Below are 17,774 nucleotides of genomic sequence, written 5' to 3'. Positions count from 1 at the left end.
TGTAAGTCACTATACTGATAATTATACATGAAGGAGTTCTAATCACATCGAGTCATTGTATATTCATTGAAGATAAAACGTGCATAAGCTCTTCACTGCGTGGCTGCTGTGCCGTCCACTCCTGTGAGCTTTGGGTCTCTTTGGATACTCCACAAGTGGTAGACAACATGCTACAGCAGACCTTTCATCTGCATCAGCAGCTGTCAGAGTGAAGAGCCACTTCCATTAAGTGTGTGTCTTCCCACTATACAATTATATACAGACACACTCGCACAGAAGACCAATCTCTGCAGAGAGTGTGTGTGCTAATGCTACAAGACTACTTTGGGTTTTTTTTTGTGTGAGAGAGAAGCAGAGAGAGAGACAGAGAGAGAGGGGGGGGGGGGATGTGTGTGACCTTTTAGAGTGCTCAGGGTAGGGAGCCCCTTTCCCTTTTACAGAACAGAAATCAGCAATTGACCTGTCACTTTTGCTCTGATAGCCATCTCTGGAAAGCAGGTCATGCACATATGTCTAAAGTGCCTCTTAACCGCATTTTATGAAGCCAGAAAATGTAATCCAATAATGATTTCACTTGCAAGAGAGGAAGAGAGAGGGGGGGGGGGGAGCCAGCTGGGAGTGATAGCATGCACCATTGCCACCCTTAAAAGCAGTTTGAAAAAAAGAAAAGGGTAAATTCCACGTCCTTATTTAATTTCACCCAAAACAATATCACACAGATGTTGTCACTAAACAGCGGCGAGATGATTTCAAAGACAACCAAACAGCGCTGGCACTCATTCCCGGAACTGTTGATACATACTTCAGCATGTTTGCAACACGGGACTATCTGAATGATTATCATCTGCACTGAGGCTAACCATACGCTATCTTTTTTTAGACTGCCTCATTTGTGCCCACCCCTCCCTCTCCTTCCCCATTTCAGGTTCCCAAAGACAAATAGCATGGCGCAAAACTAATTAGTAACCAGGAACTAGTTAGGAGATGCCCTTTGAAAAACATGTCCTGAGGCAGGATTTAAATATAGGGACAGAGTCAGTGACTGAGTGTGCCTAGGAGATCCCGGCCTCCAGGCGCGGCAGCACTTTGACCCCTGACCCTCATTATAGGGAGTGCATTCCTAGAGGGGTGAAACCCCTCGCAGCACAAAGTACAAGGGCATGGGAGGACTGTATGGCTCGTACCACACCAGCTGAGTGTGGCCTGGTGTGTCTCACTGCCCAACCCAATGAGGATTTGAGAAAATACAGAGAAATAAAGGATGCAGGATTCTCCAAAGTAATGGTTTACACTTACTATCCTGGCTAATGAATTAATTTTTATCCATCTGGTTTTACTCTATTGAAGTTAATAGGAAAGGGGTCCTACAAAAAATTGCTCTTCAGAATTTTGAACCCCATCCATCTGAAATAAAATGCGTGGTAGTTAAAAGGGGCAAAGAAGCAAGAAGAGGGGTTCAGGAAACCGTGTTCCTAAATAAAGCATTGCGTGTGGATAAGTATTTTATGTTCAGAAGTGTGCGTTTATGTCGGCACCATGCACTTGCCTCTAAAGTGTGCATGCCTGTTTTTCCCTTTAATTGCAAGTGGTGTGAGTCCCCCCCCCACTCACTCTGTCTCTCATGAGTTGATAATTCTCATTGCTGCAAACAGACTTGGTTTATATTCATTAGCCGACACTCACAGCAATCAGGCCACAGTGCCAGGGGCAATGGCCCTCTTTATAAAATCACATTGCCTAATAGCAGTGTTCTATAATTATATGCCATTAACATCTATCAAAGTGTGCTCCTACATGCCATGCATATTATCAGTGGATTTGGCAGTTTGTGTTTGTACAAATGCTTTTCTTCATGATTAGCATCTTCAGATAGTTAGCACCAGCTTGAAGATTATGGCTCACGTTGTTTGTTTCATATGCAGTCCTGCCCTGTGGTGCATTAAATGTGTGCATTAAAACAACATATACCGGTAGTTATATGCCTGTCCATTAATTAATATATACCTACAGTGGCCCGCAGCAACATTGGACAAAACAAACTAACAAAACAGAAAACACATAACAGAATAATTGCAATTCATGATATTACCCAGCTAATCATTAAAATATACTTAAAACTCTAAATATGCCACTAAAACACAACAAAACAAATAACAATTATATAAACATTAAACAAATATTTTGATTGCATCACAGATTTATTTGTGTGAACATCCTTTTAAGTGAAAAACTATGAAATAATCTTAAATAAGATGATCATAAATCATAAGGTCTCCCTGCGTAAACAAGGATAAATACATTTTAAAAATGTACAATTGTATACTTTAAAAAAAATTTTGACTATTTTTCACTTGTTCAAGTCACTTGCTGGAAATTCACCACATTGTGAGTGTTTTTTATAGTGATAATGATAAAATCCTATATATTGTCCCATCCCTAGTTGTGTTTCCTATTTCTTTATTGTGTTTGCATCTTTAATGCCTTTAGGGTAAAGACGAGCACTATTTCCAAACAGTCATAATTAGTTTATTGATCAAACACAAACAAATGATTTGTCACTCAGGCTTGTAATTCTACAGTAAGTCCAGCTGTAGAGCCGTTATTATAATGGTTCACTGTCATTAAATTAATTTTGTAATACTGTTTCCTCACAGGGACGTGGGAGTGAAGACAGGCTGCTCTGCGTTATCTGCAAAGCCAAGGTAAGTGTATTAACGTGTGTGTGTGTGTGTGTGTGTGTGTGTGTGTGTGTGTGTGTGTGTGTGTGTGTGTGTGGACAGGGAGGGCATCATAACAATTCAATGAGAGATCTGATGATGTCTCATCCTTTTAATCTCACTGTGTGAAATGTAGGTAGCAAGCATTTAAACAAACAGCGTTTAAGTCATTAAACAGTGGCTGCATCTCACAAAACAGATCCAAACAGAGCAGATCCATAATACTAATGAGCAATCAAGTCTTTGTTTTGCTCTGTGATTTAGCTGATTTTCCAGCAGTTGTGTTGCTTATGAGCTGTAAGCTGTCTTATATTCCTTATTACTGCAGCAGAGCACTCGCCGCGGAGAAGGGAAGGGAAACATTACAATATTTGGCGAAGGATCCAAGCCATGTAATGACCAAATCTGTATTCATTTCATGAGCAGAAATTAATCACGCTTTCCTGTGGCACATTCCTAATGCAAATTTCTTTTTGTCAACACATTGTGCCTTGTGTTTGTGGGTTCGTTCGTATGACACGGTGGAGCTGATGTGTCATCACAGATGGGGTTTGCTTGCTGGATAAGGTGGCCACATTACTAACCATCTGAGATTAGGAAGTATGCTGTTGATGTGTTGTATGTATTCATGCTTGTGCCGTGGGTCAAAGCATCAAACGCTGGCTACGGAGTGTTTTATTCATTGTTTGCTCTACAGCGGCGGGTTGAAAATGGGATCTCCGCTGCCTGTCCTCGTGTGTATGTATGGGAGGGATCCACTCAGCAGGGAAATGTCACAGTTACTCTGACAACGACCTTTCAGGACTTTAAGATATTTTAAACATGAAATCATGCGCACACAAAGATTCACGCCCCGATGGAAGTTTAATGAAACAGTTATTCATCTCGGATTTTGTCTTCATTTGGGGGGTTGAAGACTAATTGGTGCGGAGTGTGATTTGATCTTTTATAGAAGTCAACAAAGAAGTTTCTATTACGTGCAGCTGGGGTTCGTTACCAACAGGGTGATGAGGACCTTTATGAATTTGGGATTATTCTCCATGTTTGTATGTCAATATGAGCTTTCATGGTACTGTGGTTATCAAGCACGTTTGTCTCAAGAGGCCGAAGAGTTTTGGAGATTTTTATAGAAATGGCATTTAAGGCCCGGGATGGTAGTTTGACTGACATTTGAGAGCCAGGGTTGCTAGGAGACATGCTGTTAACTTTGCTGGTGGGCTACTGGCTGGAGAACATTATAATCATATACCCTATGAACGTTGCTATTAGCCCACGTAACGTTGGCTTCTAACCACTGGTGATTTAAGACGCCTGTCCCTTTACAGGATTCAGTATTTGGGAGGACTCATTGTGCTGTTAACTGTATATTACACTCACAAAGTGGAGCCTAGTTAGCTGGGCTTGTTAGTTTGCTGGCTTCCGCTTTACGGCTCGTTAATCCAGTTTTTTAATCCCCAATGCTATATCCATTTGAAATGATAGAAGTCACTACCCATTAATACAGCTTTGTTAACCTGCTCATTTATTTATTCTTTATGGAATTTCATGGGTGTATGTTTTTTTCTTCCTGTGAGCCCCTAACCAAAGACAAGTTAATATCACTATGTGATAGGATTCTGAATTTGAATTCAACTAGTGCGCCTAGCTACGCTAGTTAGCTTCCAAGGTGCACACTAGTTCGCTTCGCCTTCAAGCTGCAGCACCGGTTCTCGTTTTCATTTTAACGCTTGCTGAGTAATTCCACGAAGGAGACGGTCTCACTCGCTGCTGCTGTCTCCTTTCATTGGTCCAGTTGTCAGGGGGCAAATACAGTCCAAACTCCCAGTAGTTATGAAAGCTCAGCACTCTGTATGTGACACTGGGATGGAAATCACAGCACACAGTAACTCTCACCAGTTAGATGAAGCAACAGCTTACAACATCTGCTCCAGCCAGCTGGGGAACTTCCTGTGTGGCCGCTGCAGCTGAAGTGATGTTACAAACAACTTTTAGTGCCCACCCACACAGGCGTTGCCCTAAACAGATGACAGAACTGACATCATTTCTTCCTTTAGGTGCAAAATAACAAACAAACATAACATCATTTTTATATAAAATAATGTTTAATATTATGTATTGGTCCAAACCCAAATTTCACTTGAAGCGATACTTTGCTGTGTAAAATGAGATCCACATGATATTTCCAGAGAGGTTCACTACCATCACCTGTCATGTAAACCAACAGACTCTCACCTGACTGTAATGATGTAACTCCGTGTTGTTTAAATGGAAGCCATTTTCATTTTTCTCTGTTTCCCTGACAGTATTTGGCTTCAGGCAAACACATTTTTTCGGTGTTACAACCGTTGCTGCTCTTCTTTTACCAAAAAGGGGACATATCTTGCACTTTTGCAGCATCTCCAACTAACCGTTGCACTTGTCTTAGGCCATTGTACCGATGACATCGCCATCTATTATTAATGGCGAGCAGAGACAACCTACGGAGAGCCCAAACAGCCATGAACAGGAAGTTGTAGTAGGACGGGTGAATGCTGCGAGTGGCAGTAGTGCCATTTAGAGAAGGATTGTTGGGAAGCCTCTATTGTATATTGATATGAACACTGCTCCAGTAAGTTAATGCATCAGTATAATAACATTTTAATGTCTGCAGTGGCATAGCTATTTAATATTTGTCCGCAGAGAAATGTATATGTACATCAGCAATGACTGCAATGATGATAGTGATAATCATTTGGTCTTGTGCTGCTTTCACTCTGTAATGCATTACGGCAATCACCCTTGGTTAACATTAAGAGGCTTGAGCTATTAAGAATTTGAGAAAGCAGTGCTCATCATACAATCTCCAATTCCATGTGCCAGCCATTTTATTTCATAGCTTCTTTTTTTTCTTTTCTTGTTGATGCTGCTCTTCTTGTATGTTGTTTTCTCCCTTTGCAGGGCGGTCTCAAATGTGGGCCATTTGTATGAGTTATGCTAATTTGTTGGGGCAATGAATGCATTAATTTCATTAGCACATGGCCTCAAAGCAATAATTACCAGAGTAGGTGTGTCACAAGCAATCATGTTAAAATTTGCCAGTTAATTATTAAGATTTGGTTCTGAGGGACCTGAATTTGACACGAGTCGCCGAAGGAAAAAAAACCGAGAGGAGGAAGTGAATGCATTCCAGGGGCCGGGGCTAGGTGGTGTTGTTGAACACACTGGGGGTGGCGGGGCCAGCGTGGGCCTACTGGCACTATTTTTGCATGTTGACAGCTCACATTTTGGACTAATTACTGCAGATAGCAGAGGGCTAGCTGGTTCTCGGTCAATCCAGGTGGGTGTAATTATAACGAAAAAGGAGGTCCAGAGCCGCCTAATGGCCTCCACTCCCTTTGATTGGAGTCTGGTGGAGAATGCATTGGTTTGGGAGTTGTGACAGAGGAAGCACATTCACAGCTCCTTGCTTGGCCCTGATTAGCCCTCGTCTGACACAGAGCTGGGGTCAGGAGGACAGACTGTGTGTCTGTCTAATGATGCACTCTTCATAAAACATTGTAATTCTTGGTACCATGAGGGGGTGATGACCTGATGACTCTTGGAGCCATATTGTTGTAACAGAACTGGGCTGCAGAAAACAATATATGGAAGCAAAAGGAAATTACATTGTATGCTATGTGGGCAGAACTTTGGCAAAGGTTGTGATTTGAATCCACTGTATATCAAAAGCAGAGCACTCACTCGGAACAATCTTTGGTTACATTTGCAAATTATTTGTTTATTACAGATGTGAATGTCCTCGGACGTAACCAGTCAAACAACAAATAAAAAAAAATGCAGGGAATTTCAACCATGTTTAGGCCAGCTTTAAATTGTTAATTACTACTCTTTCTTTTTGTTTTCAATAGTCTTTTTGTTTGTTTGCTTTTAGGGAAATCCAGATGTTCCATCATATTTCCAGACCTTCATTTCCTGGGATCAGTCATTTAAAAATGTCTCTTTGAATATGTGAAATCAGACTTTTTTTGTCCCAGTGTTTTGTGACTGTATAGCATATTTTGGGTTACAATAAAATTATTGTTTAGTAAGATAATCTTAAAAAATGAACACCAATAATTTGGTAAAAGAAAAGCATAAAAAGAAAAGCATAGAAAGAAGCTTGTGTTAACTACAGGCCTTATATCAGGCATCTAACCAAAAACTCATCATTCATCAAACCCAATGACTGTTAGACAAGTGAACTGGAAGTGAAAAAGTGCTGAGTCATTTCCAGGTTTTCAGGGTCATTCCTGCAGCGCTCCAGACATCTGGGAAGCTCTACAGACGATTCTAGAGAGCCTCTGCTTGGTAAATGCTTACTTCATCTCACAGATGAACATATTGATAGTTGACCTCCTCCGGCTTGGATTGTACCTCACTTTTCCCTTGCTTTGGACAATAGTGTCTGCCAAAATATAACTCTTAATCTGAATTAAGATGATTTATTAAAAATGTAGCATTTTTTAAAACATTCTATTGCATTTATGACATCAGATATTGTATAGTGTTGGAATAATACAGCTTGAGTGCCCATTCCGTGGTTTATGTCTTGATGAATGAAGTGGTTTTAAAAGTCAGTGGGCAATTAAAGTCATCATATAGAAATCAGTCCAGACGGAACGACAGTCTAACCCCAGAGCTTGGTTTATAAAATACGTTCATGTAACTTCAAATATTCTGACACAATTCTGCAACTCCGTTTCTGAACCTTCTCCGCCCCGTGTCTCTCAAGTGTCTCCTTAAAGGTGCCAGCATTTACACTCCCATCCCCCTCTTGTTAATCATCACTTGATTTTATATGGAAAGCAGATTATCCTTTGATTTTGATGAATGCAGCAGCTGCCAGACTCTTCATTTGACTAAAAGCAGGACATTCTGCCGAGGCCTCTCATATGTCACTAAGCCTCTGTCAGGACAGTACTGTGACAGGAGATGACACATGAAAGGAATTCCTCCTCATGGCTTTCACAGGACAATAGAACATGGCCTTGAGGTGGTGTGTGTGTGTGTGTGTGTGTGTGTGTGTGTGTGTGTGTGTGTGTGTGTGTGTGTGTGTGTGTGTGTGTGTGTGTGTGTGTGTGTGTGTGTGTGTGTGTGTGTGTGTGTGCGTATTGAACCACAGTGTCACAATAATGGACACAACAGCAGAAAGGTGTCTGTTCTGAATATCTCTTCAAACTGTTTCTTTCTTTCATCCCTCCTTTCTTCTTTTTTTAAATTACCTTTTTTACAGTATTTCAGTATATATATATATATATATATATATATATATATATATATATATATATTAGTGTTGTCACGATACCAACATTTTGGTACCGGTACCGGTACCAACATGTATTTCGGTACTTTTCGGTACTTTTAGATACTTTTTCAAATAAAAAGTGAACGCAAAAAATGTCATTACTGACTTTATTTTAATAGAAAATCTTAGAACAATAACATAATAATCAGCAAATAAAATAAAATACCACAAAGACAAGCTTTTCTAATGCACACAATTTTAAAAATGTTAAAATATAAATACAATAATATAATATAAAATATTATAATATAAATAAACCAGCTCTATTTTTTTTCTTCCAGAGCTACTTTTGTTAAGAGTGAAGGGCGGTGGCGCTTGCTTTTAGCACTGAATGTGGCTTTTTTTCATGAGTTTAAATGACCTGTTGTTCCCTGAGCTCAGTGTGCAGGTCTGGGTGCTGGTCCTTTAAGTGTTTGGATAAGTCGGAGTTGTTTCCGCCGTTAGCCATGCTTGTTTTAAACACCGTTTACACAGTGGTGCATCAGCGTTAACTGCCTCGCTTTGCGCATTTGTTTTAAGCTAAAGTACGGCCATATCGCACTTCGCGGCGCTGGTTTGTCCGCAAGTTGCGGCGTGGTGACGGTTGCAGCAGCCATTCTCCTCTCCGTGCTTCGCTCTCTCGCTCTCTCTCTCTCGCGCTCTCTCGCTCTCTCGCTCTCTCTCTCTCTCTCGCGCTCTCTCCAAGCTTTCCTCCTGCTCCGTTTGTTGCTACCGTCCACGCTGCTCGCTAACTTGCTAGCGGTTTCCTCCGGCTTGCCTTTTATCTCCCCAAGCTGCGGCTCGCTCCTCGTCCTCTCAGCTGTAGTTACAACGCGGTGACGTCACGTGGCGAGTTCGCCGTGCTGTTGCGAGCGCTGCCGGCGGCGCTGCAAGTACCGGTCCCGTCCAAATGCAATATGGTACCGTTTTAAATGCCTCAGTACCCCGGTACCAAACTAGTACCGGTATACCGTGCAACCCTAATATATATATATATATATATAAAATAACAGATACGAGGGAACTGCGAGTGATACGATATAAAAATTGGGCTTGATAGGTGAGGTGAATAAGATCATACAAAAGTTTAGGTATGTTACCAAAAAGAATGTGCACTCTAGAAAACACACTAGAGCATCTGGTTTGGTTTGATAAAGTTGCAAACAAAATGTAATTAATATGACAGCAGGGTCAGTCTGCAGCCATCATCCCATCCAAAGCCTTGGACCTATTGGTAATTTCACCCTTTTTATTTAACCTTCATGCCCTCCCTCTCTTTCCTGCCATCCGTCCCCAAGCACAATTCATTTGAGTTCCTGTTCAGAAGGGTCCCGGGGCTGATTCAATTAAGTTTCCTTTAATTGGCTTTCAGGCATCCAAACTGAAACCGATGGAGAATTAATAACAACTCCAGTTTGCCTCCACACTGTTTGCAACCTTGGAGACATCCTGAAGAATGAAGGCTGAGTCAGGCCCCATTTTGGGAGTTTGATAATACAGCTGAGAAAAGAAAGTGATTGCAGTTACTGTGTGGTCCCTGATCTCGGTATGCAATTCATCTCCTTTTCAACACCCTGGGAGTTTGGTGCAAACTTTGCACCCACAAAAACACAGCAGTGGCCAATGAAAACTCAGCATAAGTACAGCATATCTTACTTTTCCTAACCTTGCTGAAGGATGCACTGAAAATGTGCACTATTCTTCAAATCCATCAATAACTGATGAAAGATTAAAATACTGTGTATTGCTGTCAAGCCTTTACAGCATGTTCTCTCGTATTTGTTCTTCACTGAAGCACATGTCGTACAAAGCAGACATTAGCCCACAAAGAGAGCTACGAGTAGTTATCTGTGGGTATGGCTCACTCTGTGTCCAGAGCAAGAGAAATCATCTGCAGATGCATTACTGTGTGTAGCTGAAAAGAGACAGGTTATGAAATGGCAGGAAAAGATGGCAGCTGAAATGAAGGTTTGACGTTCACATATCATTAACAGAACCTTTCTGTGACTAGACTTTCCCCCCAGAGTCTGTCCTTGTCCTCGAACAGCGTCAAAGCAATCATTACGCTCAGACATAATGCACCATAATGACAGTAATTTCAGAATCAAATTTTCATATGTGAGGCCTTAATTCATTGTGGTTAAGTAGCGTAGTTGTAACTCATATTTTCTACCCTTCTTAGCCGAGTGCTCAAGGAAACAGACGTCTAAAGGACGGAGAGCACCGCACAGAGGAGCAGTCATTTAGATGCTGAGGCCAGAGTCATTCTCCAGTCTTGTCTGGCATAGTGATATTTAATTTTTACATTTATATCCAACATCTTAAAGCTGCTTTGAACCTAACTTTAAAAAATAACTTTTACATTATACATTTTCTAATATGTGTTCAAACACGAGACAGATAATGTGTGAAAGAATTTAGTCTCCGGTTAAACTCCTAATTGCATTTTGTAAGATTGTACTGTGCCTGAAGGAAAACAACCAATCAGAGACTGTAACGCAGCTGCCAATCAGCTTGTGAATTCAGATCAAACTAGGCAGCGCTGATCAAATAGGAATCGATATTCTGTTACTTAGGGGTGTAACGGTACACAAAAATCTCGGTTCGGTACGTACCTCGGTTTTGAGGTCACGGTTCGGTTCATTTTCGGTACAGTAAGAAAACAAAGTGCAAAATATAAATGTGCTAGTTGTTTATTACTTTTGTGCTTTTAACAGTAGGAACATGCACTGGAGCTAGAATGCTGCTCAAAAATATAAATACAAGTATTTAAAATATTTATTTAAAAAATAAAAATAAATAAAAATAACAGACTGTTTCTTTAAAAAATATATTTTCTCCATCTGATGTGCAAAATTGAACAGTTGCAACACTAAATAGTTTCAAGTTGTTGCTCAGATTAAATAACATGAATAAGGCTCAGACTGTTTTTTTAAAAACAAATCTTTTCTCCATCTGATGGTGCAATATTGAACAGGGCAGGGAGAGGCTGTTTAAATGCGGTGGGGAGCTGTGTTTGCACTAACGTTACGCTCGTCTTTCTCCTCGTTGTAGCGATGTTCACGTGGGGGTGGTGCCGTTTCAAATGCGTCAACAGGTTTGACGTGTTGCCAGAAACATACCCGACCTCACATGAACAATGTCGGCAAACCGCTTTGCCGAAGTGTTCCCAAACGGGAGACCTTAATGTCGCGGGAGGGTCCTCCAACTCTGGCGTGTTGCCAACGCTAGCGGCATTAGCCCTGACGTCCGCTACTACTGCTGTTTATTTTGTCGCGGTGTGCGCAACTGCGCATGTGCGGCTGCAGCATGCTCCACAAATGCGGTCCTCTACTTAATATGTCCGAATGGAAACTCGTTCGGTACGCCTCCGTTCCGAACCGATCACCCCGTACCGAAACGGTTCAATACAAATACATGTACCGTTACACCCCTACTGTTACTGTTTCTCAGCTCAAATGTTTTCAAAGACGTGAACTGTTTAGTTGTAGAATGAGAAAGTTTGTGACCCGGCTGACATGTTGGAAACCAAGCTCCGCCCACCGGCCGCAGCAAACGTTCACTATAATGTGTTTCAGAAAACATTTGAGGAAATAGGCAATGCAGTTGTATAGAGAACCATAAATATAGGTCAACACATGAAGCTCTCTACAGTAGGCCAGTTAAAACCACACACCCTAAAATGAGAATACACTGTAGTTTTTTAGTTGTGAAAATTTACTTTTCATATATGTGCTTAAACTTCATCACCAAAGAAAGACAAACATTTTTATTTTAATAATCAGTTCATCATAGGATTTAAATTTAAAAATAGAAAATATTCACAAGTTCCAGCTAAAATTCAGATACTTTGGGGGTTTGTCTTCTCTGATCATGTGTGAAAAATAACATATTCTGAAATATCACCTTACACTCTGGAAACTTGTGCTTCTTTCATTACGGGGCCCAAGTGTGGCTCATTGTGTTTGCAGTGATTCATGGACAACAATGGAGCTCTCAGAGGAACGGGATACATTCTTACCAGCCACGCCAGCACGGGCTGGTGTTGTTTTCACCTTATTAGCCTGTGTTTGAGTGTGTGTGTGTGTGTGTGTGTGTGTGTGTGTGTGTGTGTGTGTGTGTGTGTGTGTGTGTGTGTGTGTGTGTGTGTGTGTGTGTGTGTGTGTGTGTGTGTGTGTGTGTGTGTGTGTGTGTGTGTGTGTGTCGTTGGGGTAAAACATGGTCCTACAGTAGCAGGAACTACCACAGCAGTGGTTTATACAGTGGTGTTTATACGTCTATCTAGACTGATAGTGTCGTAACCATGCAGTCAGGAAACTTTACAGGTGTGTAGGTGAGATCACAATGAAGGTGAGTTTGATGATGGAGGTGGTCCAAGCAAGGCCAGGAAGTAGGGCCATAGAAAGTAGGCTACTTCACGCCCCTGGCCTGACATGCCGTTGTAGCTGGTGTGATCCTATTGCAAGGTGGTCTTGTTTGATTTTTTGTCTTTTAATCAAAATGTTTTATTTGGTCTTATGGGTTCTTACATGTTATGTTTGGTGCATTAGTTTGCGACACTGGAGTTATATTGACTGACCAACTGGCCGGTCAGTAGGGTTTAACGGGATAACATACTTGGATTTATCATCAGTTTAATTAGATATAATTTTTTTATTGTTGGTATTATAATATTATTTTTTATTTTTTAACCCTCTTTCCATCAAACATGTAATTTTGTTTTGTTTTCTGCTTATAAGAAGACAATATGAGACAGTATGTTGGTGGCCTCATTAAAATGATTTGTTGGCATTAAAAAGACTGCCCATAAAACCTCTTGATGACTACCTGGGGTTGATGCTGAGGCAGTAGGCCCAAACCCTATATTATGTTGGACATGCATCCATAGAGCAGTTTTCTTTGCAAATAAAAGTGAATAGTTAAGACAGAAAACTAACAAAACTGCCTTTAATGACAACTATTCCAGCTTGGTGTTTTTGCTGCTTCCAAACATGCAGTTGTTCATTAATCAGCATCTCCCTCGTAGCAGAGCAGACCGTGCTCGTGTGGATGAGTATTTTCATTATAAGACTGCTCACAGCCATTATGCACAGAATCTTTCGTTTCCAAACCGAGCTGTAAATTTTGAGAGAATCTGACACCCCTGCCTGAGGGTTACAGCAGAATGCTAACGAGGCCACAGCGACATTTCCATCACCATACAGTCAGTCGCGCCATACATCAGCTCAGCGCCGAACATCTCCTCGCGACGCATGGAGTCAGTGACAATTTCAGACGTAACACTTTATTAGTACCCCCGCCATATCCACGGTGTAATGAATGAGGCCATTTAAACAGGATTTACGATATCTTTAAAACTTGATTGCTTGGAATTTGAGAATTATTCATAAGACTAAAGCATCATTTGTCATATAGCAAGTGCTGTTTGGGTTTGAACAAATGGTTTTGTTGTAGTTTTTCAAATGAACTCCTTTTCATCCACTCTCCAAATAAGCCATTTGTATGCATATATGTCCACACAACGGATGTAATTAAAGGGAATGAGGCTCAGGTGACAACTCGCAATCAAGTTTTCTTCATAATGCATCGAGCCACCGCCGAGCTAAAGTAACAGATATGGATGCAAATGATTGAGAATGCATGCACGTATTGTATTACACTGCAACTTCTGCTGAAACAAAGAGTACAGTGTCCATACACAGGCATGGCTGGGATTAGGAAGGAAAGGAAATAATATATATATATTTGCTTAAAGCTAACCACTGTTGAACTTCTCCTCGTATTGATCAATACACTTAAGGAATTATACTGGCTCCCCTTGAGTTACATTTCCTTATTTCCACCACGAGAGAGAAAGAGGCTTCCTCGCCTTGTTACAAAGATTATTGTGCTCACTTCCTGAGGCAGTGTGACCATGCTTTGTGTGCGATGGCCAGATCATCTCATAATTACACAAGGATCCTGAGGCAGAGGGTGGGGACCCAAGTGAAGGACCAGTTATGTCCACACACACACACACACACACACACACACACACACTGCTATAGCTCGGAGGCATAGCTTACCATTGCCACAGCCAAGAATGAAGCCTCTCAGGATAGATTTACACACAAATAAAACCAGTCTTATCTTGGCCCACATGTGAACGAGAACTGATTACACGGTCTACATTTCAATGCTCAGATTAAATGGAGTCAATTTCCTTTGGCCTATTTAAACTAATTCCAACCGGCAAACACAATGAAGCCAAATCTGATATTAGTGCACTACGACCTCAGATAAGTTCAACTGTCCACTGAGAAACTGTTCCGAAACAGAAAGGATATTTCTTTTATTAAGTAATATTACACGTCTGTAGCTGAAAGCCAACAGGAAAATGTTTGAGTTGACTTGTTGTTCACTTAATTGGAATCTAGTGCATCTAGAGATGATACCATGTCTTCCTTCAAGGGATACTGTGATTCTCAACCAGCTTTTTATCATTATATGAAAATGTGGGTAGCATATGCAAATGCACAATGTTGAACTTCCCTCCATGTTGCCAGTTACCAAAGGCCTCAACTCATTTACCAGCTAAAGTCAGCCAGATGATGCGGCTCCAGGGCTGTTTGTACAGTTTGTACTTCTGCATTTTTGTGTATGCCCGGCCTCGCGGCTCCTCACTGCTCCGAGATCAAAACAACCACTGAAAGAGCATGGTGTAGCCAATGCTCCTGTAGATATGGAAGAAAGCCATTTAAATATTGCAATGCTGGATTTGGACATTCAGGCTACTTAGGCTTTATGAGCCAGAATACAGTGGGGAGGAATCACAGCGTATGGCGGAAAAAGAGGCCGCTGAGTGTCAACCAGCGCCAGTCTGTGGGGATAGCGCTGCAGAGCTATTCCCCAGGCGAGGTACAACTCGTGGGGGCCGCCGCGTGTCCACCGAAACTCTAGTGGAGTCGCTGTGTTGCAGCAAATTTCACAGATGCCAGTTTCCTTTGAAAGAAGTTGCTGAATCTAACGTTACAGAAGGAAGGACACAAACATGTGTTAGGTTACATCAACGCTTTGGGCCACATATGGACAGAGGAGTGCTGAGAGCATTCAGAAACGGGAAAAACAACCAAAACAGACAATAGAGTAAGTGCAATAGTTATAATATATATCGGGTTTTTCTGAAATGTTACCATTAAACAGTTAGTCGAGGTGTAATGTTGGGTTTTATTTTTGAAAATAGTATCATACTTGCTCTAGTCAGTGGTGGAAATGAGCACAGTGCACTTTGGGTATTGTAGGTTTTCTACCTTTTGAGCCCCGGGGACTACGACACCCATTTATCTCTGTTTTTTCTCCTCACGTCGCGCCAATTAAAAAAATATTTGCACCTTTCTGCAGCATCAATGGCCTAGTTTAACGATAAGAGCATCTTTCCAGCGGTGAAGCCTTAAACACCTCTTCCCAACTCCTTTTTGCTTCACCACAATAATTAACGTTGTTGCAGACAAAACCTAATACCTTCCCCGACATCATTATCACATCATCATCCCACACACAGACCTGAATTGGAAATAGACTGCACATGTAGTTTACATGTGTATTCATTAAACTGGCAATCTTTTCCAGTGTGACTTATGATGAGATAAGACTCGGTTAAGACTCTTGTGTTGCACACTGCTTTGTTTGGAGTGATGATGCCGAATTTAGGCTCAACAAGGCAGAAGAATGAGAAGAACTCGCACACAGTCCCTGCTTGCTGCTGAAATATTTATTCCACTACAGCATTTCGGTCTGTCCAACCCTCCCTGGGTATATGGGTAGCATCCCAATACTACAATACTACAAAAATGTTAACATTTTCAATTCACTTTTGAATGTAATTTTACTTTAAACACATCCACCCAGTTAGCATGAAATAGTGTGAGGTCAGGGTTTTGTCACTATAGAGTTATTATCAGTGAATTTCTAGTATATTTTACTTGATTCTACCACTGGCATGCAGCTACAAATGTGAATGTTTAAATTACTTTACATTGTGTAACTCTTGAATGCATTCTTAAATATATTTTGAAGACCGAGTCATTGTTTCTGCAATTCACAGAAACGACTCCCCCACTGATCGTTCAAGGCCTTTCTGACTGTTGGTGAATGAATGAAACAACCTTCAGAGGAGGGGATGGTTATTAGCCATCTTAATAATTGGCTTTATTTAACTTAGCTGGGAATCACAAAGGTTGACTATTCCATATGTATTTGTATTTTATCTGACTAAATCTGACTTTAAATGGACCTGCATTTATTTATTTAAATAGCACTTTTTAAATGTTGTACGTTTAAAAAATGAAATCCTTGTAGACTAAATTGTGAGGAGATTTTCCCAAAACAAAGACTCTTTATCATCCTTGAAGTGTGTGTGTGTGTGTGTGTGTGTGTGTGTGTGTGTGTGTGTGTGTGTGTGTGTGTGTGTGTGTGTGTGTGTGTGTGTGTGTGTGTGTGTGTGTGTGTGTGTGTGTGTGTGTGAGAGACGCTTGAGCGCTCCCACATGTGTGGGTGTGCTTTTAAAAACCCACACAGTTATATTACATTGCCTCAGCAAAGCTCTTGATTAGCTGTGGTTTTATGTTTGGATGGTCCATTTAATTAGGTTATGTACGAGATAAAGGCCAGCCAAAAGTAATCACAAGGATTATTTACTCTTGTTAATTGAGGTTCCGTCTTAACACCACAACTAAAGGTTAATGGTCTCTTGGTATATTATTTACTGTCCACACTCCAGAGGCCGGCTCGCACCACGCACAGTGGAGGAGGGTCAGGAGACGCCACAGGTGCAGGCGGACATGGAAAATGATTTGTTGCGTAATATTGACAGTAGTTGAACTTTGGATATTTAACGGGCTCTGCTCTAAGCCTCCTGAAATACTACCTTCATTTTAAATATCTTACTTTGGCTCAGGTGTGATGCTCAAGTTTCCAGGAGCTTTAGGTGGACGCAGCCTTCAACACTCCCAATCTCTCCTTTAACTAGCGGCAGATAATTCTCTCTTCTATGTAAATCACAGAGCGCGCTTTAAAGTGAATTGAAAGGTAGATTTGAAGTGACATTGTGTGATTAATTCTACCGCTCTCTAAATGACCCTTAGTTCTGTCTTCATAGGAAAGCTGGTCTAATAGTCTTTTCCAATAGTGATTAAAATTACAAAAATGTGAACCTGTAGGTTAATAAAAATGGTAATTTAACTAGTATCTGATTTAATTGACTCTGAAGAAGTACTTAAACGTGTTTGCACTCTGGAAAATCTACATGGCTCAGCGGCAAAGAAATTGGAATATCCAACTGTCAAGATAATAAATTTGACTATTTCATCACTGTAATCTTCATACAATCTCCCTTTGTGCTGGTCTCTACGGCTCGCCGCTAATGTAATAAATCACCTCCATGTTTGGAATTGTTTCACGGCTTTTAAAGTAATTGTAATATACTCAAAAGGCCCCGAGTGTGGTGATCAGCTGGTGTTCTTAACCTTTGTGGATTCAAGATTTGGAAAGTTTAACTCAAACTTCCACCTCCATCAAACTTCTGCCGTCTTAGTATGAGAACGTCTCTATCAACGCAGGAAACCAACGGAGTAATGTTCTCAGCAGATATGGGGACTTCTTTCTACTTTCATTTATACTCTCCGTCCATATATATATATATATATATATATATATACACATACAGTATATATATATTAAGTGTGGGGAAACAAAGGGAAAGCTGTTGGTAGAAAGCT

General features: G+C 40.9%; 1 protein-coding gene across 1 annotated transcript in view; it reads left to right on the top strand.

Annotated features, from left to right (window-relative positions):
* Nucleotides 1-17,774, top strand: part of LOC311014498 (uncharacterized protein) — a 68,097-nt gene that overhangs the window by 8,915 nt on the left and 41,408 nt on the right. Inside the window, exon 3 of the mRNA XM_084011131.1 lies at nucleotides 2,655-2,702. Coding sequence (XP_083867257.1) covers nucleotides 2,655-2,702 — 48 coding nt within the window. The remainder of the gene's footprint in view (nucleotides 1-2,654; nucleotides 2,703-17,774) is intronic.

The sequence above is a fragment of the Eutrigla gurnardus genome (genome assembly GCF_963514095.1).
Source record: "Eutrigla gurnardus genome assembly, chromosome: 6".
Taxonomy (NCBI): domain Eukaryota; kingdom Metazoa; phylum Chordata; class Actinopteri; order Perciformes; family Triglidae; genus Eutrigla; species Eutrigla gurnardus.
This window is presented reverse-complemented; position numbering and strand designations above follow the sequence as displayed.